General features: G+C 33.3%; 2 protein-coding genes across 30 annotated transcripts in view; one reads left to right on the top strand and one right to left on the bottom strand.

Moving 5' to 3' along the window:
- The window catches only part of LOC124954658, a 6,623-nt gene extending 5,111 nt beyond the window's left edge, over positions 1–1,512 (bottom strand). Inside the window, exon 1 of the mRNA XM_047507899.1 lies at positions 1,075–1,512. Coding sequence (XP_047363855.1) covers positions 1,075–1,094 — 20 coding nt within the window. The 5' untranslated portion in view covers positions 1,095–1,512. The remainder of the gene's footprint in view (positions 1–1,074) is intronic.
- A 3,145-nt stretch (positions 1,513–4,657) lies between these two features.
- The window catches only part of LOC124954800, a 109,518-nt gene continuing 86,675 nt past the window's right edge, over positions 4,658–27,500 (top strand). For 14 of the 29 annotated variants that reach the window (XM_047508270.1, XM_047508266.1, XM_047508274.1 and 11 more), the window contains exons 1-2: positions 4,663–5,027; positions 13,010–17,422. In XM_047508270.1, coding sequence (XP_047364226.1) covers positions 13,045–17,422 — 4,378 coding nt within the window. In that variant the 5' untranslated portion in view covers positions 4,663–5,027; positions 13,010–13,044. Of the gene's footprint in view, positions 5,028–10,471; positions 10,800–11,368; positions 11,449–12,790; positions 12,811–13,009; positions 17,423–27,500 lie in introns of those variants that run through there. The other 15 variants (XM_047508283.1, XM_047508280.1, XM_047508279.1 and 12 more) reach the window with 7 other exon arrangements.

The raw sequence follows: 27,500 nt of genomic DNA, 5'->3' as shown, positions 1-27,500 counted from the left end.
AACAACGGTAAACGAGGTGACATTTCCATAAACTTTTCTTCGATATAAATCTCTCTCTCTCTCTCTCTCTCTCTCTCTCTCTTTCCCTCTGTCGAGAAATCGAAAGTTTCTTTCATTTTTTTCCTTTTTTTCTTTCTTTCTTTCTTTCTTTCTTTCTTTCTTTCTTTTTTTTTTTTTTTTTTTTTTTTTCAAGAAAGAGAGCGCACACGTCGTTCGTTCGCGCGTATTTTCGAGATACGTTCTTGTTCGTCAAGTCCAGTCACTGTTATTTATTTTTTTTTAAATCGATATGTTGTAAGTTTTTTTCTCTTCTTTCTTTCTTTCTTTTATTTTATTTCTTTTTTCTTTCTTTCTTTCTTTCTTTCTTTCTTCCTTCCTTTTCTATTTACGATCTCGCACAGGAGAGAGATAGAAAGAGAAAAAACATAACATACGTACGTACATACGTAAATGCATATAATCGCATTTACGCAAGGATGGAGAGATCTGAACGCGGGCTTTCAGCGGGCCTTTTACCTTAGATACAATTTCCTTCGCGTGTTTCCCCGTGTCTCGTAACGGTGGCCAAGTCGAATCCAGTAATTACCATAACCATAATGGAAAGTCAAAGGAAATAGACAACCGTGCGTTCTAACGTGAGAATGTTATTAGTTATCGACAAGCAATGCACCCATTCGTTATATGCGTATTAAATGGCCTTGATTAAAAGAAATAGATATTAAATACCATTAATCTCCCAACTTTTTTATTCTTACAAATTAATCGTTAAATCGTGGGTTTGATAATATCGGTAAGATAAAAAAAGAAAAAAAGAAAAGAAGAAAATAAGAAATATTCCGAGGTGTTATCGGACTCATGCGAACGAGTCGTTGTAAGAGAAAATAATTATGAGAGCGAAAAGAGAAAAAGAAAAAGAAAATAAATGAGGAAAAAGATAGAGAAGGAAATCGGTATAAAATGGAGTAGGGGAGGAAGAGTAGTAGAGTACGGATGGTTGGATATGACGATAGAAGGGGCGCTGAGGGTGGGAGGAGAGGAGGATTACGTAGGAGGAAGGGATAATATTGTACTCACGTGAAGAGCGTAAGTTTCATGGTGTCGGAAGATCGCTTCGTCCCTTCGTTCCTGGTAAACCGATCGGAAAAAAAATGCGTGTTGTTTCGGAAAAGAGAAAAAAAAGGAGATTTGAGAGATATGCAATTGGAAAATATAAAAAAAGAAAAAAAAAAAATAGAAGAAGAAGAAGAAGAAGAAGATTTAACGAAAAAAAAAAAAAAAAAGAAAGTCAAACGTCCCCGACGTCGATTCTCCCCGATGTTTTCTCTTTTTTACAACGACGATTAACAAACCGATCCGAAAACGTTTTGGCACCAAACGCGTAGAAAGGACGTAACAACAGTAACAATAACAACAATAACAATAACAACAACAGCAACTGCAACAACAACAACAACAGCGATAACAACGACGACGACGACGACAACAACAACAACAACAGCAACAACAACAACAATAATAATAATAATAATAATAAATAGCAACAAGAGTAATCTCTTTATCTCTCTCTCTTTTTCTTTCTCTTTCTCTCTCTCTATATATATATATATATATATAGGTGTGTATATATATTTATATATATATATATATATATATATGTATATATATATATAAGAGAAAACGAAAGCAAGCACACCACTGCAATCGCGGAGGCTGTGTGCTTTAGAGTGCCGAGTCGAGTTTCCCCTTCTCTCTATATATATGGCACTCTCACTCTGCCAAGAGAACAACTCGTGCCGAATCCCATCCACGTATCTCGTACGTGTGACTTGATCGTATCCTTCCCACGCGCTAGCCAACGAGTTTGTTACTTGCTGCTAACTTTGTTCCATCCTTCTGATTAACCCCCACCCCTCTCCCCGCGCTCCCTACAAAATCACAAACACAAACGTACATAGACACGTATACGTGCGTACATTAACACAGACACTTTAAATACGTGCCATCATCATCCTGGAAATGTTTCTCTGTCACCCGACAAAATCCTGAATAACTTCTTATCCATAAAGTATCCTTTTGATATTTCTTTCTTTCTTTCTTTCTTTCTTACTTTTTTCTTCCTTTTTTTTTTTGTTTGTTTTTTTCTTTCTTTTTTTTTTTTCTTCTTTTTTTTTTTTTTTTCAAAGAAATACAAAAGAAAAATTTTCTTTTTATTTATATGGATCATTCATCCCATACGAATTCTCTTCTATCTGCTTAATTTTATTCGATTCCTTTTGTTGAACGTATGTGTGAGTGCTGTTCGAACGTATATACGAAGAACCTTATTCGCATATTCGAAGGACTTCGACGGGTTACATCCGGCATTACGTAGATACCTACGTACGTATCTATGTATTTGAAGCGTTTAATTGTCATATTTTATAAATAGTTTCTACTTAGATCGATTTAAACAATGAAAACGATTAAACGAACGAAAGAACATATTCGTGATCGTTTTTTTTTTGTTTTTAACGCAAAAAAATTTGTCTTTTCTTTTTGTCTTTGTGTTTTTTTCTCCTGCTTCTTCTTCTTTTTTTTTTTTTTTTTCTTTTTTTATTTTTATTTTTAACAAGGGACAAGAATCTTCACGTCTCGTGTTTATTTTTACACGTACGTATTATTGTAAAATAATATTTGTTACAAAATTTCATCTTTTGGATTTTCTCTTTTGCTTTTAATTTAAATAGACATTTACACGAATTACTATTTTTTTTCTATCTCTCTCTCTCTCTCTCTGTCTCTCTTTCTCTCTCCTTTTTTTTTTGTTTCTTATATCTCTAATATCTCCGATTCGACGATATTACGTGATGATTGTGAAATAAGAAAACGGTTACAGGCGGCATTATTAAAAAATTTTAAAATAATTTTATGAAAATTAATTCTTGATTTATAAGAAGATTTACGATCTAAATTGTTTCTCGCATCACGCACCACAAATCCATCGGATTCGTTGTCGTCGAGAAACGTGCATAAACAGTGAAAGTAAAGTTGCGAACCAGTGTCTCGACGTAGACGAGAATGTCGGCCTGAACCCTCCCTCCGCAAGACCCCCCTCGCCAGTATCACCCTTCACCCCTCACCCCCTGACCCCTTCCTCCCTTTCCCCCAAAGCCCCTTCTACAATCCACGATTCCTCCTCCCACCACTACCACCATCACCACCACCACCACCTTTCTTTCGTCCCTTTTCGTCTCGTCGAATGGACAACATACTCGCTCTTCTTTCGTTTCCTTTTGCCATGACGTTATTCCAGAGTGAAGAAATTTGCCGTCCAATTTCTGTCCTCACTTTCGTATATATCGGAACATTTTAATGGGGTATATGAGTAGTCATGCTCGATGATTCGTCGGACATTTGAAAGAAGTAAATGCTATGCGATGCGAAGCGAATCGAACGTGACGATCGTGTATGTATATATAATTGATTTTCTAATTTAGATTCTAACGCCGAGAAATCTGAACTTGTGCCGCTTCTTTTTCTCTCTCTTTCTCCCTCTCTCTTATTTCTTTTTTTTTCTTTTGTTGACCTCGAACGGTATCGTTCATGTTTTGTTTTTCTTCCTTTCTTTCTTTTTTCTTACCATTCTTCGTCCTTCGTCGATCTTTTTCGTGAATTTATTTTTTTTTAAGTAATAAAAAGAAAGATTTTCATGACTCGCGCTATCATAGTTTTGTTTTAGATATTACAAAAATATCTATGTATCTCTGTATGTATAGAAAAATTTTGAGAAATAAAATTGGTAAATTGTGAAATACCAATGATTAGAATGTTTATATGACAATCGACTATTTATTAAATTTTACAAATCTTTATATTCATAAACACCTTCATACAATTTATAAATCATCCATCATTTAATTAAGAATAGAAAATTTATCAGAGCTGAATACCGTTAAAAATTTTCATCTGGATAAAGATTAAAGAGGAAAAAAGTAAAATATAATAGACGTTAAAAAGACGCGGAGAATTTTCATATAAAAATAAATAAATAAATAAATAAATAAAAAAGTCGATAGATCGAAAACATTACCGGTGGCGACATCGCGCGTCTTTTTTATCAACAAACTTCTTTACCAACCAAATGGAAACTTTCGACCGCCAGAGATCGTTGCGATTCGTACAATTCGCGCTTACTGATCGAAGAGATATCCGTTCGTTTTTCAAAAAACGATTAACGATCGTTCGGACTTTCATCGAGGAAAAAAAGGAGAAAAAGAGAAAAAAAAAGGAAGATAAAGAGAAATAAAACGACAAGAAGAAAAAAGACGGACGTAAGATCGCTATTTACATGAACCTTACGATACGATAAAGAACAAAAAAAAAACTTCGTTACGTTCGATTGAAGTTCGTACAAATCAGAAATATCTCAACGGAAGGAAATAATCGAACGCGTAGAACGAGGTAAGAAAAAGAAAGAAAAAGAATAGGAAAAGAAAAAAGAAAGGAAAAGAAAAGGAAAAGAAAAGTAAAAGAATATATAAAAAAAGAAAAAAGAATTAGTAGTTACGCTTGTAGTGAAAGGGAGGGGGGGGGAGGAGGGTTGGAAAGCGAAATCGATTAGTTCGAAGGAACTCCGAGGAGGGAGCCACGAGTTAATGGCGTCTAGAGCGGCGCGGCGCGGCGCCGAGCGGAGCCGAGCCGAGCTGTCACTTGTTGCGTCGTCTTCGCGCCGCGACGCTAGTTCGTTCTTATTAGTGAAAAAGAAAAAAAAACTTATCCTCCCTCTCTTTCTCTCTCGTGCGCGCGTGCGTTCGAACGAGAGGGGGAGAGAGAGAGAGAAAGAGAGAGAGAGAGAATATCTAAAAAAACGACGAGGTGTTTGAATTTTTGTGCGTCGTGTGTCTTTCTTTTTATCGAATTTTCTCGCGAGCGTACTTCGTTTTGTCTTGTTTTTTTGTGTTTCAAAAGAAAAACGAACGAAAAGGAAAAAACATCCTTCTTTCTTCTTCTTCTTCCCAACTTCGTTTTCTCTCGAAATCCAAACAATGGTGAGTTCAAATTTTCTGTCTTTTACTTTTCTTAAATTCTTCTTCTTTTTCTTCCTTTTTTCTGTTTCTCTTTTTTTTTTTTTTTTGTTTTTTTTTTTTTTATTATTACTATTATTATTTTCTTAAGACGCATGTTATTAACGTCGATCTCTTTAATGTCGTCGAAAATCGTTTGAAAAAATTAAATTAAAAAATGATTTAAGACGTTACATTCGATCGAGGATAATGAAAGAGTTTTTTCGTGGGTGAAAAGGGACGATCGAGTGGAGTCCATTTTGTTTTTTGTTTTTTATTTATTTATTTATTTATTTATTTTTTTCGTTATACATATCTGGTAAAATCAGGCGGGTAATTCAAATCGAATTGATAGGTAAACTAATGAGATAAATCTTTCGAGTAAGTTTGGATGCACTTCTTGAAACATTACTAAAGAATAAAGGGGAAAAGAGAGAAAGAGAGAGAGAGAGAGAGAGAGAGAGAGAGAGAGAGAGAGAGAGAGAGAGAGAGAGAAAGATAAAGAGTTTCTCTGCTGCCCTTTGTCCCTTTCATTAGCTGCTATATTTCATTGTACTGTATTGAATAAAATCGAGGTTAAACACGAAACACAGATAAGGAAAGAAGAACACCTCGGGGAATTTTCTAAAGTTAGTTTCATTGTTAAATCGAGATTGTTCGAATTGATCTAAAAAACGATGGTAAAGTTTGATACAGTTATGTCGAAGAACATCGATTGATATTTTTCTCAAAAGAAACGATTATGGTGAGAGGTAAGACTTTTTATCTTTCTCTCTCTCTCTCTCTCGTTCAGGTCGCTTTGTTCTCTCTCTCTCTCTCTCTCTCTCTCTCTCTCTTTTTCTCTCTCGAACCGTCTACTTACTTCTCTACTACTGGTGTATAGCACAGTTCTCTCGAAACCAGTTTACAGCTGTCAGCATCCAGTTTCTCCATACAATCCATACATATATATATATATATATATATATATATATATATATATATATATATATATGTACAGTTGTATTCGATCGATATTCGAAGTGTTCGTAAAAAATACTCCAAGTGGGAAAATCGAAAATATATTTTTTCTAATTGTATAAAGCGTTCCACATGATACAATATAATTATTACTGTATTAAAAAAAAACTCGATTGCAATTATCCCAAATTCGTAAGAGGTTACAGCATTTATTACGCCATTTCACGTTCGTTAGGTAACTCTTTTATTTCAGGAAAAAACGTTCGATTACATCGAGACGCGTAATGCATTTTTTATCTCTTCCAAATAATTTCCTCTTCTTTATATTTTTTTTTTTTTCGTTCCCCGGTGTGTATTTTGTTCGTCAGGTATTTCAACAGGAAAAAAAAAAGCAAGAGAATTGAATGATCGAGGAAAGAAAAATTGATTTCTAAATATACATTGAATTAAGGCTTTATATAGATTGTTTATTATTCGAATGAAATGATCCATTAATTTTATTAGAAAGTTTAACTTCGAAATGTAATGATCCAATGGATCTTACGTGGATGGGAAGTGAGAAGGTTAGATCTTTATTTCTCTTTCTCTCTCTCTCTCTCTCTCTCTCTCTCTCTTTCTTTCTTCTGCTCGGCCAGAAATAATTTTCTTTCTCTTTGAAAAGAGTGTAGGGGGAAAGGGAGACAGGGGTCTACCTAAGTCTGGACCGAAATAAGCAAGCAGGGATTTCCTCGAGCGGAAATGCACACGAGTTTGAATCGAAGTAAAAGAAGAAGATGATAGACCACATTCTAAGCTTCAATTATTTTCTTTCTCTTAACATTTTGTTTTTCTTCTTTTACATACGTTTCATATAGCTTTTCTTTTCTTTTTTTTTTCCTCTCTCTTTCTTTTTTCATTTATACAAATATTACAATATTCCTCTTATATCACAATTAATTCTCTATCCTGTAATGTCCGTATTTTATTTTGATTTTTTTTTCCTCTACGTTTTTAATGGGATCTTTTCTTTTTTTATTATATATATATATATATATATATATATATATATATATATATATATATATTTTAAATACAAGCTATACTTGGTATAATATTATTTAGTACGAGTATAACTTAAAATTATTGCAGTATACTTATAATGCTATCATTTATGCTATATTAAATAAAAGAAAATAATTGTTTAATGTCAAATAATTTAGTATTGCTTATACCAAGCGCACATACACACAAACACATTATATATGTATATATAAGTACACACATATACGTACATACATACATATATATTTCAAAGGTGTGTGTTTGTGTATGTGTACGATTTAAACATGGCGAAGCTTTCGAAGCCGGAAATTCCTCGTTATAAACTGTTCATTGCTTTGAATCCGACCATCCTCTCTCTCTCTTTCTCTCTCTCTTCCTTTTGATTATTATAACCCATTATTGTATACCCTATCGTTATCATAATCGTTCTAAGAAGAAATCGTTTTACGAAGGAGGAAATAAATTTTCTTTTCCACTCTTTCTTTTTTTTTTTTTTTGGCTTTTTTTTCGTACATATATGTATGTATCTTCGGAAAAATAAGTATTTCATTTTTTTTTTTACATTTCTTTTTTCTCCCCATCCCCCTGCCCCCTTAGAATTTTCAAAGAAACGTAGATCTTCAAAGGAAGAAAAATGATCGAGATAGAGCAGATGGTAACTGGGAGGAAGCCTTCTTGGTCCCCCAAAAGAAACCGTAAACCTTAAACCTCTTCCCCCTTTCCCACCCTCTCTCTCTCTCTCTCTCTCTCTCTCTCTCTGAGGATCCTCTTCCAAAGAGAGATTCGACAACCTTTTTTCTTTTTTCTTTTTCCTTTTCTCTCTCTTTTTTTTTTTTTTTTTTTTTTTTTTTTTTTTTTTTTTTTTTTTGTTAAGACCAGAACACAAAGCTATCCAGGCTTGCTTCTTACCTGTGCAACTTTCTTTCTCTTTCTTTTTTACCTGCATTTCTTCTCACCTCTTTTGCGATATCTGTTGAATATTCCTACTTCCTAGATTTTTTTTTTTTTTTCTTTTTTTTTTTTTTTTTTTTTTTTCTAGAAATAGACAGATGAATATTTGTGAGTATGTGCGTTAATATACTCGATTTCTATAAGTTAGTAGGCTAATTTTCTTTATTAATTTGATTAGTCTTCCGAGTACAGGCAATGTCCTTTGTAGAAACAAAGTCAGAGAAATACGTGAAGAAAATTATTACGCCATTCACTTTGGCAATTGTTCTTTTCTTTTCTTTTTTTTTTTTCTTTTCTTTTTTTTTTTTTTTTTAAATCTAGTTTTTGAAAGTATAAGAATTATTTTGATTAATATGGATGATAAATTATCGTGTTGCCAATGACGATAATTTTTCTTTTTATTATCAAATGATAATTAAACTTCGATAATTGGATATTTGAAAAAAAAAAAAAAAAAAAAAAAAAAAAAAAAAGAAATATGACAATGCGTATTTGTCTCGAGGCGAACTTATTTAATTAAATATTATATTAATTTAAACGTTACCTTTATTTTATAAATATTTTTTTCAAAGAACTCGACACAAAGTACTTCTTTATCTTCTTTCTCTCTCTCTCTCTCTCTCTCTCTCTCTCTCTCTCTTTCTCTCTTTCTCTCTTTCTCTCTTTCTCTTTTTCTCTCTCTTTCTCTCTCTCCCGATTCGTCATTTTCACTTCGACTGATTTGATTTCGATGAGTATTATATTCATTCCTTCTTGATCTAAAATAAAAAGATATTTGAAAGTTGAAACTGTGTTAGAGTTGGTTGAATCAGTCGTTACGATTCATCGAAAGAACGAGCATCGTTATCTTTATCTTTCCAACTACGTGAACGCGCGTTGTTATCTCGCTATTTTTTTTTTTCTCACGATAAGCCTAAACGAGAATACCTGCTTATAAATTATAGTTCTATTTTTTCTTTTTTTTTTTTTTTTTTTTTTTTTCCAAATTTAACACCATTAAATTCAACGATTATAAATTTTATTTCGATATGTTTTATAGCCCGATATATAAAAGTAATAAAACCTTTTTATTTTTGTATCTTTTCAATTACAAAACACAATTCGATTATGATAATCTAATTAATAAGATTTCTAATCAACATAATAATAATGTGAATTAATATCGTTTCTAAGAATCAACGATCGCTAATTTATTTTTCATCGATTTCTAATTTTTTTTTTTTTTTTTTTTTTTTTTTTTTTTCTATATATGTATATATTATATCATCTTCAAATTGATTCGAATCATTCTAAGCGAATAAACGCTAATCTAATTAAAGAAGAAAAAAAGAGCCGAAGAAAAAAATCAAATAAAATCAATGAAACAGCTAGAAAACACATTCGTCCCAAAATCATTCTATCGTATACCTGATGTCGCCTTATCATCGATGAACTTTAACATTAAAAAGATTTTCTAATCAGTCTACCAAAAAAAAAAAAAAAAGAAAAGAAAACCACGTCAGTAATAATAACGATAATAATAATAATAATAATGATGATGATAATAATAATAATAATAATAATAATAATAATAATAATAATAATAACAACGATAAACAAAACAAAAGAAAACATAAAATAGAGGATTATGTACTTATTCTCGTCGATCTTTTATTCCTCTCGTCTTCTATTTTTTTTTTTTTTTTTTTTTTTTTTTTTTTTTTTTTTTTTTTCGTAATAGATCATTTTTTACATCAACTTTACGATCTAATTCAAATCTTAAATAAACCTAAAAGAGATTACACGCTTAATTCGAATCGGTGGAGAGGGGGGGGGGGGGGGGAAGAGACAAAAAGGAGGAAATGGAAAAAAAAACATCGAACATTTTCGTTCCAATCATCGATGATCTTCTCTATCTGTTCTATCATCGAACTTCATAAACGACATCAATAACAACAATGACAATAATAATAATAATAATAGTAATAGAGAAAAAAAATTGAGAATCACTGTGTGTTATCCTCGTCGATCGTACGATGTGTCATGGGTAAATAACGCGTTACCTGTAACTTCTCGTCTGTTATCGGGCTAGCACTCTTCCAACGAGCCTTCCTCACGATTCAGAGACTTTGCTCGGACTAAGCAGAGATAGACAGATAGAGAGAGAGAGAGAGAGAGAGAGAGAGTGAGAGGGTGGGAGAGGGGTAAAGGGAGAGGGAAAGAGATAAGCGAACTCTCTGTCAGTCCTTCCTCGTGATCGCAACTTCTCGTGCATGTATATGTTGCTTGCCCCACCTTCTCTCTCTTTCTCTGTCTTTATCTATCTATCTATTTATCTATCTATGTATGTATCTATCTATCTATCTATCTATATATCTGATTATCTTTCTCTCTCTCTCTCTCTCTCTCTCTCTCTCTTTCTCTCTTTCTTTCTCACTGTTTCACACTATATCCACATTGTAGCGATCATACTACTCACAGCAGTCAGTCGGTTTAGAGACATCGTCGTTGCACCACGATGTTTTTTTTTATAATTCTTCTTCTGCTTATTCTTTTTTTTTTCTTTTTATCCATTGTTTGGTCCATTTTCATTTCAATCGGGATTATCTTCCTTTCGAAATATAAATACGCACGATATTGTTTGTATACAATCTTTTTTTTTATTTTATATGTTTTTTTTTCAATATGCATGCATATATATTTATCAGTAAATACCGAGAAGAAAAATTAAGGCGACAAGTGATTTATCGAAGAATCCGGATTGCATTGGGTACTTGAATTATGTTGGAAACAATGAGAAAAAAAAATAATAATAATAAAACTATGGTATCGTTAAAGTGATATATATATGTATCGTTAAGTGAACGAAAATTATTAGTTATGGTTTTGAGAACAAAAAAAAAAATATAGTTATATCGTTAATGATAAGGATTATTTTTGATTTCGCATCTTTGTTATGTGATATGAGTGCATGCATACATACATACATACATACATATATATATATATATATATATATATATATATATATATAAAATAATATGCAATAACATATTTACGTATTACACAACAGAAATCACACAAAGAGTATTCTTTGAGTGAAACGTCGTAACGTGATTTACGTCATTTCTTCTCTACGACGATATTTCAACAAGTATATATATATATATATATATATATATATATATATAATATAACCATGTATGTATGATGCATGCAATATAATGTAATGTAATGTATGTTTATATATATTATGTATATGTGTACGTATATGTGTGTGTGTGTGTGTGTGTGTGTGTGTGTGTGTGTGTGTGTACGTGTACGTAGGTACGTAGTAAGTAGTAAGTCGATATCCTTGGATAGATTTCGACGAGGAATATTGCGTTTCGTGGCGAGTAATCATGTTCAGTACTCTCGTTTGCTTCGATACGATAACGGAGATACGTTGAAAGTGAAAGAGAACGTTTTATCTTTTGTTAGTTTTTTTTTTCATTTCTTTTTTTTTTTTCTTTTTTTTCTTTTTTTTTTTATTATTATTATTATCATTATTATTACTATTGTTTCTGCTTCCTCTAAGAAATAATACATATGAAATTTATGATAGAATTATTTGATATTTTTATGACGTTTTTATGTCAAAATTATTATGTGTGCGTGCACGTATATATTCTTTTTTGATTTCAAATTTATATTTCCAATTTTAATAATTATTTTAATATATTCAAAATGATTTAGTAATTCATTTTTAATTTTTATGATTTATTTAAATGAAAATTTAAGCATGTCCGTGCTTTTGTCTGCGTATTTCGTTATTCTTTGTCTCGCTTCGATTAGATATTTTCGAAAAAGTGTAATAATTGATTTTAAAAAATCACACATTTATCGTTCTAAAGTTTATATTACAAAATAATACAATTTTATTTCGTAATTCGGACTCGTGATATTTACTCACAGTGATATTTTGAATAATTACGATATTGCGATTAGAAAATGCACGTGCAGATGCAAATGATCAGTGTTGGATATATAATAGTGAATTGTTAAGTGAAAAAAAAAAAATAAGATTTCATTATTATTCTCGTTAAATGTTGGACTTGTAAAATTGTCAGTAGTACTACTTTTTACGTACTCGATATAACGAAAAGTGTAACGCGGATGATTCTATAATATGATTCATAATAATTCGAGATATCTATAAACTCCTTTGTGTGTTTGTGTTCGTCGTTCTACTGCGTAAATGGTTGTGAAAATTTAGATCTCTTCTAACTAAATATCGGATTCGATTTATGATTTTAACAATTTGATTAGAAATTGATTATTCTGGATTTCAATACATTCTTTTATTTTATTTTATTTTTTTTTTTTTATATTTATATTATTTTCTTATATTTGTATTATTTTCTTTTCCATTTATTACATCATAATACTTTTAACTAAATATTCGACTTATGATTTTAACAATTTGATTAGAAATTGATTATTCTGAATTTCAATGCATTCTTTTATTTTATTTTATTTTTTTTTTTTATATTTGTATTATTTTCTTTTTCATTTATTACATCATAATACTTTTAAAAATTACGGATGGGAGATTTAAATATTATTTTGTATCGAAATTCAGAATTTAATATTATAAATGTGAAAAGAAAGAAAATATCGTATAAGCAAAAAGGAAATAATAAAAATTATCTAAAGGTATTTGAAATGGAATAAAGTTTCAAAACGTAAATAATTAAAAAATAACAAAATCGATTATTATTATTTTCAAATATAATAGACATAGAGACGATAAATTATTAAATAGGAGTTTATTAATGATAATAATAAGCAATAATTGGTAATTATTATTATTGATCATTAATAATTAATAAATAATTCAAAACATGAATTATTAATCTCCTCTCTTTCTCTTTCTCCTTCTCTCTCTCTCTCTCTCTCTCTCTCTCTCTCTTTCTCTCTATAAATATATTTGAAAGATTGGAACGCAAAAGAGACAGTAAGAATGTCGGACTACTTAATACCTTTTACTTTCGCAGGCGTATCTAAACGGTAGCGAGTATACGATTCGAGAATGGAGCCAGGAAGCGAGCGAATCGACGAGAAGAATTTAGAAAAGGACAAAGAGAAAAGTAATCTAATCAACGAGAAGAAGGAAGAAAAGACATTGAGAGAATTACGAGTTCAAACGGTGGACAAATTAACGAATATCGAAAAAAACGTCCTCGTATATTCTTCATCGTATGGTCAAAAGAAAGAGAAAAAGGTCGTTAAGCTCATCGAAGAAGAAGCTGGCGAGAAAAGGAATATAAATAATAATAATAATAATAATAATAATAATAGCGGCAACGACAAGACTAATAGTAATAGTAATAATAATAATAAGGATAGTCTGGTGTTTGAGAAGCCATCGTTTCCATCTTTCAAGGAAAAAATCAAACCTATTAAACTGATCAAACGTCCAACGACGATCGGCAATTTATTAGTCGCAGGTTTAGACACGAAAAACTTTTTAATTAAAGAGAAGAACTCGAAGGCGACCGATGAAAATTTTCGAGGAATACCGATAAAGAGGGAGGAAGTTAAGAAGGATGTTATTACGAATGACGAGAAAAAGAGGATCGATCAGAGCCCGTTAGATCGTTTGGAAGAAAGTAGATCGAAGATCAAAATATTGCAAGATAATTTGGGCACACAGATACAAGCTATCACAGCATTGAGTTATAACGAAGAATTATCGAATCGTCCTTCGAGATCGTCGCTCGAAATCGAAACGGGTCAAACCCTTAACGAGATAAAATTCGATTTAGATTTTTTAGAAAGGCAAAGATTGGACGATAGATTGGAGATAGAGGAGAAACGTTTAAAGGATAAGGATTTGGAAACTAAATCGCGTTATTGCAAAAAAGTAACCGAAATTGAGAAAAGATGGTCGGGGGAATTTCTTCAATGTAGATCTACAAATGAGGATCGATTGGATTCGTCGTCATCGGAATCGTCCTACGTCGAAGAATTCGGAAGTGTATCGTCCCAGGAGAGTATAGTAGTTGAAAGATCTATAAGATTGTCTAATGTGAAGTTCGAAGAAGATCATGTAATATCATCCAGAAGACCGTCCGTTGAATTTTTGGAAGGTAGTACAGTCAGTACTCTTGGCTCGGACTCTGGATTGGACGAGGAAGAGAAGAAACTCACGAAGGACTTTTGTGTCGATCAACGATCCCCCGACGATAGATCGTACGAGGAAAGGAAATTGAACGATCGATCGATTCCAAGGGAATCCAAAGGGACAAGCGAAACGAAAAATAAGATAGAGTCAACAACTATCGAGGACGGATACGCCAAACTGATAAGAGAATTTACGATGGAGCCTGGTGTTTCGAGATTGAAGAAGGAAGAAAAGCAGAAAAAGAAATCTGGCTTAAGGAGATTATTACCGGGTTTCTTTTCGCCGAAGGACTCGAGAAAGGATTATAACAACAAGAAGAAGGAACGAAAAGAGAGAAGGAAACAGGACGAGAGACATTTCGCTCGTTATCAACAAAATGGTAATTACACGAGATCCCCCGACACTATGAATTTGAACGAGGATATAAAGAGAAACGTAAAGTTGGATAACAGTTTGAACGGTTCAATAATCGAGGAAAGATTGGACGAGATCAAACGCGAATTGTTTCCCGATCAAGGATTGATCACGAGTACGCCCGATCATTTTTCCGAAAACGACGACGGAAGGAAGATCTTACAACAATCGAAATATCGTACGGATGTAGCGCCATCGAATTCGATCGTACAGGATGTTGATAGATGGTACGATAGGAAAATATCGTCGAACGAAAAATACGAGGAAAGAAATTTAGAGGAGGACGTTGAGATAAAGACGGGATTGGAATTGGACAATCGAAGATTAATGATAGGTGGCCAATTGGAACGTAAGCACAGTCTTCAAGAGGCGGCAAATCGTGGTGGCCGAATGTTCTTTCAAAGGAATCACGGACCGTCTGGTAGGATCTCGGCACCACCCACTGAAAGATATTTTTCTAAATCAAGATCGGTAAGACCGATGGATAGACCTTTACCGGCTATACCACGTTCCAGAATAGAATTATCCAATTATGAGAATTACGAGAGGCAACAGCAGCAGCAGCAGCAGCAGCAGCAGCAGCAGCAGCGGCAGCAGCAGCAGCAGCAGCAGGAGGAGGAGGAGGAAGTGGAGGAGGAGGAGGAAGAAGAGGAAGAGGAGAGGGAGTCGCGCGTGGAAAATTATGAAAACGAAGTCGCGAGACAATCCGTAACAGCGGTTATCATCGATACCACCGGTAGTCACGATAGAATCGGGAAATATTCGTCACCTGGATCCAGCCAAAAGTCAGGCGATTATGCCGATTCCTGTTGTACACCTAATTCCAGTCAGAAGAGCGAATTCTCGCCGTCCAGTTCGAAAAGCGGTGAATATTATTTGAATTCACCGAGAACAAGCGCTAGAACTTCGCCAAGTACACAAACCGAAGGGATTTATGCGAACGAGAATCCACGGTCTATGAAGAATCCCGATTACGTGGACGAGATCGAGGAACGAGTATACGACGAGACACCACCTTCTCCGCTTAGAGATAATCCTGATAATAACGTCGATAGAAAGGTCGATAATGACGGTGTTAATACGAGCAATAAAATTCCTATTGCGAGTAAAAAGTGTTTGTCGTCGCCAAGAGGAGCCTCGAGGAAGGCTCAGCCGAGCGATCAAATTTTAATAGCTTCGCCTAAAAGAGAAATTATTTACGATAGAAGAACGTTCGGTAATATCCAACGTATACGCCCAGAATCACCGGTTAACGTGTCGAAGGAACGCGTCGAAAGGATCAACGATATTGCTTTTTCTAAAATTAAGGAAAGTCAAGGCCAACGTAATCGCGAGAACAACGACGGAAATAGATCGGCCAATAGTTTGCCACCATTATCGATGATACCAACGGCATCGTCGTCGGCCGGTTCGTCGGTCTGTTCTACGATGAAAAATCTTCAAAGACCTGAACCAATTTATGCTGGTTCTCGTTTACGAACGGAATCCAGCCTGTGCAGAAGGAACGTTAACGATTCGTCCGGTACGACGTCTGTCTCGAGTCAAGAAAAAATTTATACCAGCAAAGGTTCTCTCCAACGCGAACCAATTTCGGATAGGCAAAGACCACGTGTTCTTGTCAATGAAAATTCTTCCTCGATACCTAACGAGGCCAACGTTCATCAAAGTTGTTGCAATCCAATAGCGTCGCCTTCGTCCTCCTCAACGTCACCTTCGAAAAGACGAACTATGCAACATTTGGAAGCTTTTTATTGGCAACAAAAAGCATTGGAAGCTCATAGAAAAACTGGATTGCCTGTTAACAATGAATCGGTACGCAGCGAAGCAATCCGCGACAAACAACAAACTTCTCACAAGATAAATCTTCCAGAGATTCGGGAAGCCGTTTATTGGCAACAATTGAAGAAACTTGACGAGGAACAACAAAGGCGAATTTACGAAAGAAATTTAATGGAAGAGCCGAGGCTCGAATCGCGAACAATTTCGAATCGTCCGATTGGTCGATCCGCCATACGTCAACAGCCAACAATAACGCCAACCGATACCAACATAGATCGATCTTATTGGTCAAATGAAAAAACACGTCCCGCGAAAACGAATAATCCATTGAGACCTAACTTGATGCACGGCCAAAAGGGTTCGACTCAACCGATTCTAATAGTCAGACCTCAACAGCACGCGATACGTGATCGACAAGAGATACCAATTAAATCTCTTGACGATCATTCCAGATTGAGCCCTAGAAGATCGAAGAGTGCTTCGCCGCATTTACGCGTTAATCGTAATCTCAATAAATCCGACGGTGGTATAGTTTATAATTACGACGATGAGAACGATTCGAACGATCCCAATAAACAAATACGACCGCATCCTATATTCAAACGTGGAAGTTTAGTAAGTAGCGATTCCGTCGAATATTCGACGACCGGTACGAAAAGAGTCAGTTTTTCTAATCAAAATGTTGGTACCGAATTATCCAATGGTAATTGGCCGACCAAACATGGAACGGCTTCCGAACCACCAACGAGAAGGCACAGAAGTGACGACAGCGTTTCCGATACCGATTCCGTATTCATTCGTGATACTAATTTGGATATCGTATATACTGGTTATCCAACTGCTTCTTGTTCTCGTAACTTAGAAGCCAGTTATGGTTATCAACGGACACCTCGAAACGATTCAAAGTCTCTCCCTCAAGAATACGATGCCGATAGACCACTTCCACCATTACCAAAGGAACCTAATCTCAGTCAAGGACAAAGATGGAACGTCCCTCCTAATAATTATAGGAAGTGGCCTGCCCTTTGCGAGAGCGAAAGCGGAAGCGAAGCTGCCGGGGAGGTTCAACGGATATTTGCCAGGACTGACGGTGAGTCTCAAGCAAATAATTACAATAAAATATGTATATGTATATATTATTTTAAAATTATGTCATATATTGTATTAGCAATTTATGCACTGGCTTGATCTAGTTATCATTAACTTTGCGATATTAACGATAAATTTATATTATCTTCTCGACGAAAACTATTCGATTTTGGTGATCGCTTTAATTTCTCTTTTGTCCCTGAATGAAATCTCCAAATTTTATCCTTCGTAATAGAAATTGTTCGAATATAAGAGAAATTTCCGAGTGAAAATATATTTGGGCTTAATTTTGGAAAAGAAGGTGGCGTGAGGGCGGGAAGAAGGAGAATATTTTTTTTACTAGGGAGAAAAATCTTCGAAACAGCGGAGGTAAAAAAAGAAAACTGAAAAAACAAATCGAATCGGCAGAAAATAAAAATTAAAAAAAAATTAAAAAAAATTAAAAATCGAAGCCCACGTTAGAAATAAAACTCGCTAGGATCGTATTTGAGAAACGTAACGTTTGTTCTAAAGAAAGACAAGAGATAGATAGAGAGAGAGAGAGAGAGAGAGAGAGAGAGAGAGAGAGAGAGAGAGAGAGAGAGAAAGAGACGTATACGTAAGAAAGTAAGAAACACGTATGTAAGTACATATATACATGCATATATACGACCGGTTAGGATTAGCGTCTCTCTTTCTCTCTCTCTCTCTCTCTCTCTCTCCCTCTTTCTCTCTTTCTCTGTCTCTCTCACTGGACTGGCACAACTAAGGTCATTGACCTTCCATCTCCGTTCGATGCAACTCCTTGCACGTAGTGCAACTCACGGAGAGTTTACGATCAACGAGCTATTACGTGGCCGTTTAAAAGACCAATCGGTTATTGCCAGGACATTGTTCATCATCATCATCATCATCATCATCATCATCATCATCATCATCATCATCATCATCATCTTCGTCATCATCATAATCATGATTTTTTATTTTATTAAAACAAAATTATTTTATTTTTTGCCGAATAGATCGGTAAGTGTCCTCGCGTTAGTAACGATCCACCATTGAAGGCATATTTTTTATCCTTTGAATAATAGGGGCAAATGAAATTATACTATTGAGAGACGTATACGTAAGAAAAAAGAAAAAGAAAAAGAAGAAGAAGAAGGAAAAGAAAGGTGTTGGTGAAAGAAAGTGTCTGGAAGATGAAGAGAGAGAGGCGACGGCGGCGACAGGGGGAGGGGGAGGGGAGGGATAGAGATGGAAAAGGAGAATCGAGGATAATATATTCCTCCCTGGTTCTTTCAGTTTCAAAGAGCGTTTCGCAAAGTTTGCTCATGCAAAATCCTCGTCGCTTGCCCTTTCGCACAGCGTGGACGTTAAAAATGTAATTCTCTTTCTATCTATCTCTCTTACTCTTTCTCTTTTTCTATTTATCTCTTACCTCTATCTCTCACTCACGTCCAATCTCATACACTTCCTTTCTAGACTCGTAAGATTTTACAAAAAAAAAAAAAAAAGAAGAAGAAAAAAAAACAAAAAAAAAAGACTTTTTCTCTGCAGATTCATTTTGAATATTTCAGAAATTAATGACTTCTTTTTTTTTTTTTTATCTATCTATGATTTCATTCCCATTAAGTATTTTCTTTCTTTTTATTTTTTTTTTATTTTTTTATTTTTTTATTTTTTTATTTTTTTATTTTCTTTTTATTTAAGTAAATAAAAAAATTCGCAGGCATCGCTCGTCGTTTAATTTCCGACGAAGTTAATTCCAATGGTAAACACGAATGAACATATCAAAAAAAATGTCCATCTTGATTTTGCTGATAAAATCGATCCTTTTATTTCTCATTAATATAGTAATTCAGTAAAAAATATATTGTATATTTAATACAGTCAATTTAAATAGGAAATATTAAAAATTTCGACAATGATTATTAAAAATATTATAACTGTATTGAAATTAATTGTCAGCAAAGAAAATATTTGCGTGCGTACGCAGCGTTATAAATATAAATATAAAAACAATGGAAATTTCTAAATCAGTAATTCGTAACAATTCGATATTATGCTAGATCAAAATTTTTCTTAAAAAATATTAAATAAATTATTGTAAATTTTGTATAACTAACACAAGTGTCAATAGACTACTATTTGATCTAAGGCTATACCGATAGAGCGAACAAATCATTTAGAGTACATAGAGTCGTCGATTTGCCGACAGGTGGAGAGACTTATCATTTGGTCCAGCGGCGCCTTGACCTTTCTAAGCATCTTAAGTTCGTCGTCCTTTTACACGCATTTCTAATCTCTCTCTCTCTCTCTCTCTCTCTCTCTCTCTCTCTCTCTATTTTTATTTCTCAAAAATTAATCTCGGAGGTATTTTTCACTCCTTAAAAAATATAGAAAAAAAAGGAAAAAAAAAAAAAAAAATATAAATAAATAAAAGAAAACAGGATAAATCTAACAATTATCTAGAATCTTCTTCTCTAAAAATCTATAAATCAATTCTCTCGAAACAAAAGTGAGAAAGTGTTGAAACCCTTGAATGGAACAAAAAAAAAAAAAAAAAAAAAAAAAAAAAAAAAGAAAAGAAATAGAAAAAAAACATCTCTCTCGTCGAAACCATGATCACGTTTCTAATCTTTCCGATAACGTACCAAAATCAAAAGAAAAAAAAAAAAACATCTCGATATTTGTGAATGAATATAGAGGGGAAAAAAAAAAAAAGAAAAAAAAGAAAAAAAAATCGTAGAAATAAAGTTTTAGGATAATAAAAGTCGAATGTTTTCCGTGTAGTCAGTAGCGGCGCTAACGCCGCTTTGGGAGGACGTACAGTTTGGGGCGGAGGTGGTTCGCGTTCGGCATCGATCCCCCGGCTTGGTTGGTTCCCGTGACGTCACACGAAGGGAGAGGCGGCTCGAGCCGGGATTCGGTGAGATCTCTTGCTAGTGCGTCTCGGTGCGCTGTTGACTGCACCGGTGTTGTTCTCTCTCTGCTTTTGGTGCTCTCGCGTTTAAGCTCGCACACTACTTTACAATATTTTACGCGCTTACTCTTTTACGCTTTTACTCATATATATATATATATATATATGTGTGTGTGTGTGTGTGTGTATATATACATATATACATATATATATATATACACACACATTGAGATATATATATATATGTATATACATACATTTCTTCCAGTTTGATTTAGTTTTCCGTTTCGTTTCTTTATCTTTTTCTAATCTTTGCCACACACAACCCCACGCACGACCACAATCGACCAACCAACTAGTAACCGACCAACCATCAAAACCGTCTCTTTTAGAGTTTTGAGGATCGATCGCGACCTTCGACTTCGACGAAGTTGTTCTCGTCTCGGCGCTCCCACGCGCCCTCTCTCTCTCTCTCTTTTTCTTTCGTTTGATTTGGTCTCTCTCTCTCTCTCTCTCTCTCTCTCTCTCTCATGTTAACGGCGCGCGCCCCTGACGCACGCGAGTGCCTCGGACTCGACCTCCCTCGACGTCCGAGATAAATCTTGCTCAAGTCAAAGAACTCTCTCTCTCTCTCTCTCTCTCTCTCCCTCTCTCTCTCTCTCTCTCTCTCTCTCTCTCTCTCTCTCTTTCTCACACTCTGTGCGTACGTGTGTGCGTGTGTGCGTGATTGTATATATTTTTATGTATCTTTTAAAAGGTGAATCGAGATTTTAACAAGACTATCTTAAATGAGATCTTTTTGTCCCGTGTGAAATAATAATTCCCAATGGTCGTAGAAATAATGTTAGTTTTTCTATCGTGCGATAGATATAACATTCGAGATTTGTGATTTGTTGTTCCGTTCTATTCCCTTTGATACTTTTTTTATTTTTCTCTTCTTTTTCTTTTTTGTTTTTTTTTTCTTTTTTTTTTTTTTTTGTCATCCCGCTATATCCTTGAGTTATCACAAATGTTCTATTCCGAATACTCGAAATAATGAAATGACGAAATGATTCGGTTGTATTTATTGTTCGTTTTTGTGTTAGTTTTTGATACGGTGCAATCGAAACATTTTAGAAATGTGTTCCCATTCTATTTTTGAACGATGACGGTATTTTATTGCTCCTCGCAATTGCCCATTCGTTTTTCATTCGCTATCTTCCATCAATTTACGTTTATGTCCTTTTTTCGAGGACACAGATTGAATCTCGAAGGAAATGGATTAATGTGTTAAATTATCGTTGGTTTTTTCTTTCTCTAATTTTTTTTCTTTTTTTTCTCTTTTTTCTTCCTTTTTTTTTTTCTTTCTACGAATCAACAATCTGTTCGAGGAGCTTTTATTGTACCGTGCACCTGTGCGATCGATAAGTTTCGAGATCAGCTTCATTTTGTTCTAATCGTTTCTGTGCTCTTTTTTTTTCGATATTCAATCTCTTCGTGCATCTTTCATCGAGATTGATTAGAATCACGAAGAAGACGATCATTGTGAAAAATGATAGACAATTTTTATTTTGCTTGTCGCGTTCTTTCTGTTCATTTTATTTGATTTATTTAGTTTTTTTTCTTTTTTTTCCTTTTTCTTTTTTTTTTTTTTACATTGATTGATAACTCCTTTCGAAGTTTTACGAGACGAATCGAATTTCGAAAGAAAGGAAAAATTTTTGTGCGCGAAAGAAAGAAAAACAAAATCGTCGATTTGTTTTGTTTAAATTGCACATTAACAATCAATTATTTCCCTTTCGAGATTTCTTCTAATAATTCTCTTCCGTTTTATCAAATATCGTTAAGATAAAAGACAAATCGAGTATCTCGTAAAGGAAAAACATTTCTTTTATTAATAAAGAAAATTCTCCATTTTTACGCTTCAAGAGTTTACATTTTAATAATATCGAGATTCGTTCAATTCTTCCTCCTTCCTTAAGTTCCCTTAATTTTTCAAAATGTTTAACAAAACAATTCCATATATATTTTTATTCTGAAATAATTAATTTCTCTGTCTTTCTTCATCTCTATTTTTCTTTCCTTCTCTCTTTCTCTCTCTCTCTTTCTCTCTCTCTCTCTCTCTCTCTCTTTTTCTTTCTCTCTCTGACATATTCAAGCCTCCATTAAAGAGAAGAGAAAAATTATGAAAAATGTCTCAAAATTTTCCTCACTTTAACTTCAATTATTTTTATGTACACACATACTTCAAGTTAGTAGGTTGACCTTCGTGCACTTTCGCGCGGTCGTTGCACTTTAAATGGAAGAAACGCGTAGTCATCGCAAGGAATTCTCAAAGGAAGGAAAGGCCAACGATAGTGAAAAGAAGAAAGGAGGTTAACGTGATGATTAACGACAAAAAAAAAAAACAAAAAAAATGTATCGAAAGTAACAATTTTACTATACATATATATATTTTAATATATATATATATATATATATATATATATATACACATACATACATATCACCTTAGATATTATTTTATTCGAAAAATATCTTATACATATATATATATATATATATATATACATACTTATATATACATATATATATATATATATACATACATATATATGTATGTATATATACAGTTTAATCGGGTGGATAATTACTATAGTGATCAATTCGTTCTTATGACCCACTGGCTAGGGTTTCCTGCATTTTCCGAGAAAAACGAAAGATGGCGATGCCGACATGGGCGCCCTGAAGCTTTTCTTCTTCTTCCTCGTAATGGCCTAATCCTTCTAATATTTATCTTTTATTTTTCTTCGATAAAATTAATCAACAATTACAATTGATAACAAACAATAATAGTAAATTAATAACAATAACGGGATCGAATTTAAAATTGTTTCATTATTAAATCAACAAAATTAAACGTCCAATAGTCAATACACTTCGTTTATGGGTATCATCATGTGTTTCAAGTGAAAATCCCTTGGATCGAAGAGGTTTGTCGTGTTCGTTTTTTTTTCCCTTCTTCATCTTTCCCATGTTTCTTCTCTTTTTTTTTTTTCGATGATCACGCGTTCTCTGTTATTCCATTTCTCCCATCATCGAAAGTTACGACCAAAGTTACGTCGGTGTTAGTCGCGACCTCTCTCTCTCTCTCTCTCTCAGCGCGTCGCTTTTCAAGGCCGATGACGTGAGTTCGAAACGCTGAAGCGGCTACGAGAGATGCTGATACGTTGGAAGAGCAAGGACAAGAGCTCGAGCAAGAGCTCGTCCGCCGGTGGTGCCGGAAAGAAAAAACGCAAGTTTGGTAGAGAAGGTAAGAAATTTGCCAACAAACAAACAAACAAACAAACAAATAAACAAACAAAATTATTCTCAATATTTTGCTTAAAATCTTTTAAATATCCATCATCAAATCCAATCCAATCCAATGCGAAACAATAATTCATTCATTCATTTTTTTTTCTTCTTTTCTCTTTTATTTATTTATTTATTTATTTATTTTTTTTTTTTTAAGAGCAGAACGAGAGAAACAATAATTTCCATATTTCCTATTAAATTTTTTAAATATTCCTTTAAATTCAATTACAAATAATAATCGTTTATAATCCTGACGACGAATGGATCATTTATTTATTTATTTATTTATTTATTTATTTATTTATTTATTCATTCATTCATTCATTCATATAAAAGTAGAAATATCGAAAATAAAATTACTTTTTTCATTTTGCACAATGACAAGTTTATAAAGAAAGATTTTTTATTTATATTCACAATAGTAATTATGATTGTTGGATAATTGTAAAAGATAATATTTGAAATTCGTCGTTAGTATGTACATATTTGCTAATTCCAGAATTTTACTAATTTTATATTAATTATCATATAAATTATTATGAGAAGAAAGAAGTTTAAAATGTCGATCGAGAATGCATTTTGTACGTTGACCCACCCATGATGCGCCAGACGAACTCTCTTATCTATCGACCATTTTCCTCCAACTCTATATAAACTCTCTCTCTCACTCTCTCTCTCTCTCTCTCTCTCTCTCTCTCTTTTTATTTAATAATATCTAAAAATCACTTTTGCATATTATTGTTCATCCAATTTGTGCGGAATATGAAACACGCTCAAATAATTCGATATAAATAAAAAGAAGTTAAAGAAGATTGAGCCGAAAGTTCCTTAAATGGACCAAAAGTTCCTAAAATGATATTAAAAATCAATTACTCTTTTCTCCAGACGTTTTCCGTTTAATCTTTCTTTTTCTTTTTTTTTTTCTTTTTTTTTTTATTTCTCTTTTCATATTGTAAAACTGCAAGGGCAGTTTGTAAAATTGTAAGGTTGAACTATACGAGATTAAAAAAGTCTCGATAAAGAGTAATTGATTTTTAAAATCACTTAGGAACTTTTGGCCCACCTAGAAACTTTTGGCCCTAACCTGTACATAACAGTTTGTCGAACTGAGCCACTTGTGCTATTCTTTTCTTAAGCTTCTTGTTCTTTTCTCATAGAACTTTTCTTCTATCTCCCATTCTAGTTCATATCAATGTGCACAGACTTTAAATCCTCTTTCTCGCCACTACCACCACCCACCAACAATCCTTTAGTCCACCCTCTAATGTTTCGACTTTGCCATAGTGCAAAGGGTTGCATTGGATCCGTTCAAGGACTGTGTTAGGTATTTCGTTTTCTATCAGTAAGAATAGATCAATGGGATTTCGTTCTTTAACTTTTCTTTTTTCCTTTTTCTTTTATTTATTTTCTTTTTTTCTCACTTCTTATCGCTTGCAACCTCAAATCTGTTAAATATCTCTTTTTTTTTCTCTCTTTTTCGTTTCTTTCTAAACACATTTACTCATTCTAGGTTTTTTCTTCTTTTTTCTGTTTTTCCGGTTTTTTTTTTTTTTCTTTTTTTTTTCCCCCAAGTAAATTTTCGTAGCAGAATTCAAGGACTAATCTTTTAAATAATCCGATGTCTCGTTTGTTTTTAATTAAAACTTACGTAGGGCCGAATGTTATAGCATGATTTGTATTAGTACGATTATTAATCGTATTAAGCTAATATTAAAAATAAAAACAAATGTCATCTTACGAAGTAAGATTCGAGATAAAGAAACAAACATTAATCTATCCTAATCGTTGCATTATCTCATTATATCAGGAATATCATTAGAGCAATCATAGGAATAATTAATTCATATAATATCGATCTGAGATGGAGCTAAAAAAAAAAAAAAAAAAAAAAAAAAAAACGAAAAAAAAGAAAGGAGAAACAAAACCAACTTGAATTTCTCTTTCATATGATTTTTCAAAGCATTGAAATATCAACTTTTTTTCCTCTGAACGATTTAATTCATTTTTGAAAAGTGATAACATTTAAAAAGGCGTTGATCGTAAAACGTACAAAACATTTAATGTTTTACTACTGTCGATACTCGAAACATATAAAGAAGAAAAGGAAGAAGAAGAAGAAGAAAAAGAAGAAAGAAATATATATATATATATATATATATATAAAAAAAAAAAAAAAAAAGAAAAGAAAAAAAACGAAAAGAAAGAAAGAAAGAATAGAAAAGAAAAAGAATAACGATCAAAAAAGAGAAGATTGACAAGATCTTTGTCTTCTTCGAGAGAAGACGTTTGATGTTTGATGAAGATAAGAAGAAATGTACGGTCAAAGTTCATAGTAGCAGCAACAGCAACAGCAGCAATGGCAACAGCAACAACAGCAACAGCAGCTACACCCTGCTTCAAGATCTGATCCGAATATTGGAGGAAGCGCTTGCGCGCAGGTTGCATGGCCCCGTTTCTCCCCCTTCTTCTCCCTCTTCTTCTCTTGGCCCTCATGACCCCGGGTGTGTGCACCACCAGCAAGCAGCACCAGCAGCAGCAAAGCTGCTTGTGCTCGTGAGACTGCGTCCCACCCTGAGTGGCCGATCCTCGCGAGAACAGTAACGTTGTATCGTTCTATCGTGCATCATCTCTCTCTCTTTCTTTCTCTCTCTCTCTTTCTCTCTCATTCGTTCTCTCTCTCTCTCTCACTCTCTCTGTCTCTCTATCTATCTCTTACTCTCTCTCTCTCTCTCTCTCTCTCTCTCTCTCTCTCTCTCTCTCTCACTGTCACTCCGTCTCTGACTCTGACTCTGACTCTGTTTAGTGTGCCCTTCAAATTTATATCAAAAAGAAAAAAAAAAAAAAAAAGAAAAGAGAGAGAGAAAAAAGGAAAAAGCTACTCGAGAAAAAATTTCCTTTGAAGACGAGGAGAGACAAAAAGAAAAAAATGTCTGGATCCTCTCAATTTCTCTTCACATTTGGAAAAGAAATGATTACATCAGTAATAACTGTTACAGTATAATTATTTATTCGAATTTAATTAATTATATATATATATATATATATATATATATATATATACATGTATATAAAAACAAAAATTTGGGAAAATTCACGAAAACGTTCGCGCCGTTAAACGGCGACCTCTGACCTTTGAGTGTACGCGCGGGCGCGGGCGCGTGAAAGATAGAGAAAGAGAGAGAGAGAGAGAGTATATTAATCGAATGCATTGTAAACGATTTCGAAGGATAATTCGCGTTTCATGTCAGATGACACATTTTGAGCAAATTTGAGATTAGAAGGAGACTCTTTACGAGTTGGATTGGTAATTCTCATTGCTTTTTTTTTTTCTTTGTTCTTTTCTTTTCTTTCGTTCTTTGGTTGTTTGATTGTTCTATGATAAAAAAAGATTTTTTGTTCGAAATTCAATTGGTACGTCATGTGTGATATATAAATGACGAGTGATCCAGCCTAAAACGAGAAGTCTTTCGTGGATCTATAAAGATGCGTATTTTCGTCTGGAGACATTGCGTTTCGTTGGACGGTAAGCAATTTATTATTTAATATATATATATATATATACATGTATATATATATATATTTATAATTTATTATTTAATATAATATATATATATATATATATATATATATATATATATATATATATGAATATTTAATTGGCCATATTATAAATGATGAAATTTGTAATAAATGATATTGTGGATGTGAGAGCTTTATCAAATTTATTATGGATTTATCAATATCAACATTTTTAATAATAAAGTTATTTTATTTTTGTTAAGTACGTATTTGTATAGAAATACGTATACTATTTAAAGATTATTATTAAAAACAAAAAAAA

The sequence above is a fragment of the Vespa velutina genome, chromosome 16 (genome assembly GCF_912470025.1).
Source record: "Vespa velutina chromosome 16, iVesVel2.1, whole genome shotgun sequence".
NCBI lineage: Eukaryota > Metazoa > Arthropoda > Insecta > Hymenoptera > Vespidae > Vespa > Vespa velutina.
This window is presented reverse-complemented; position numbering and strand designations above follow the sequence as displayed.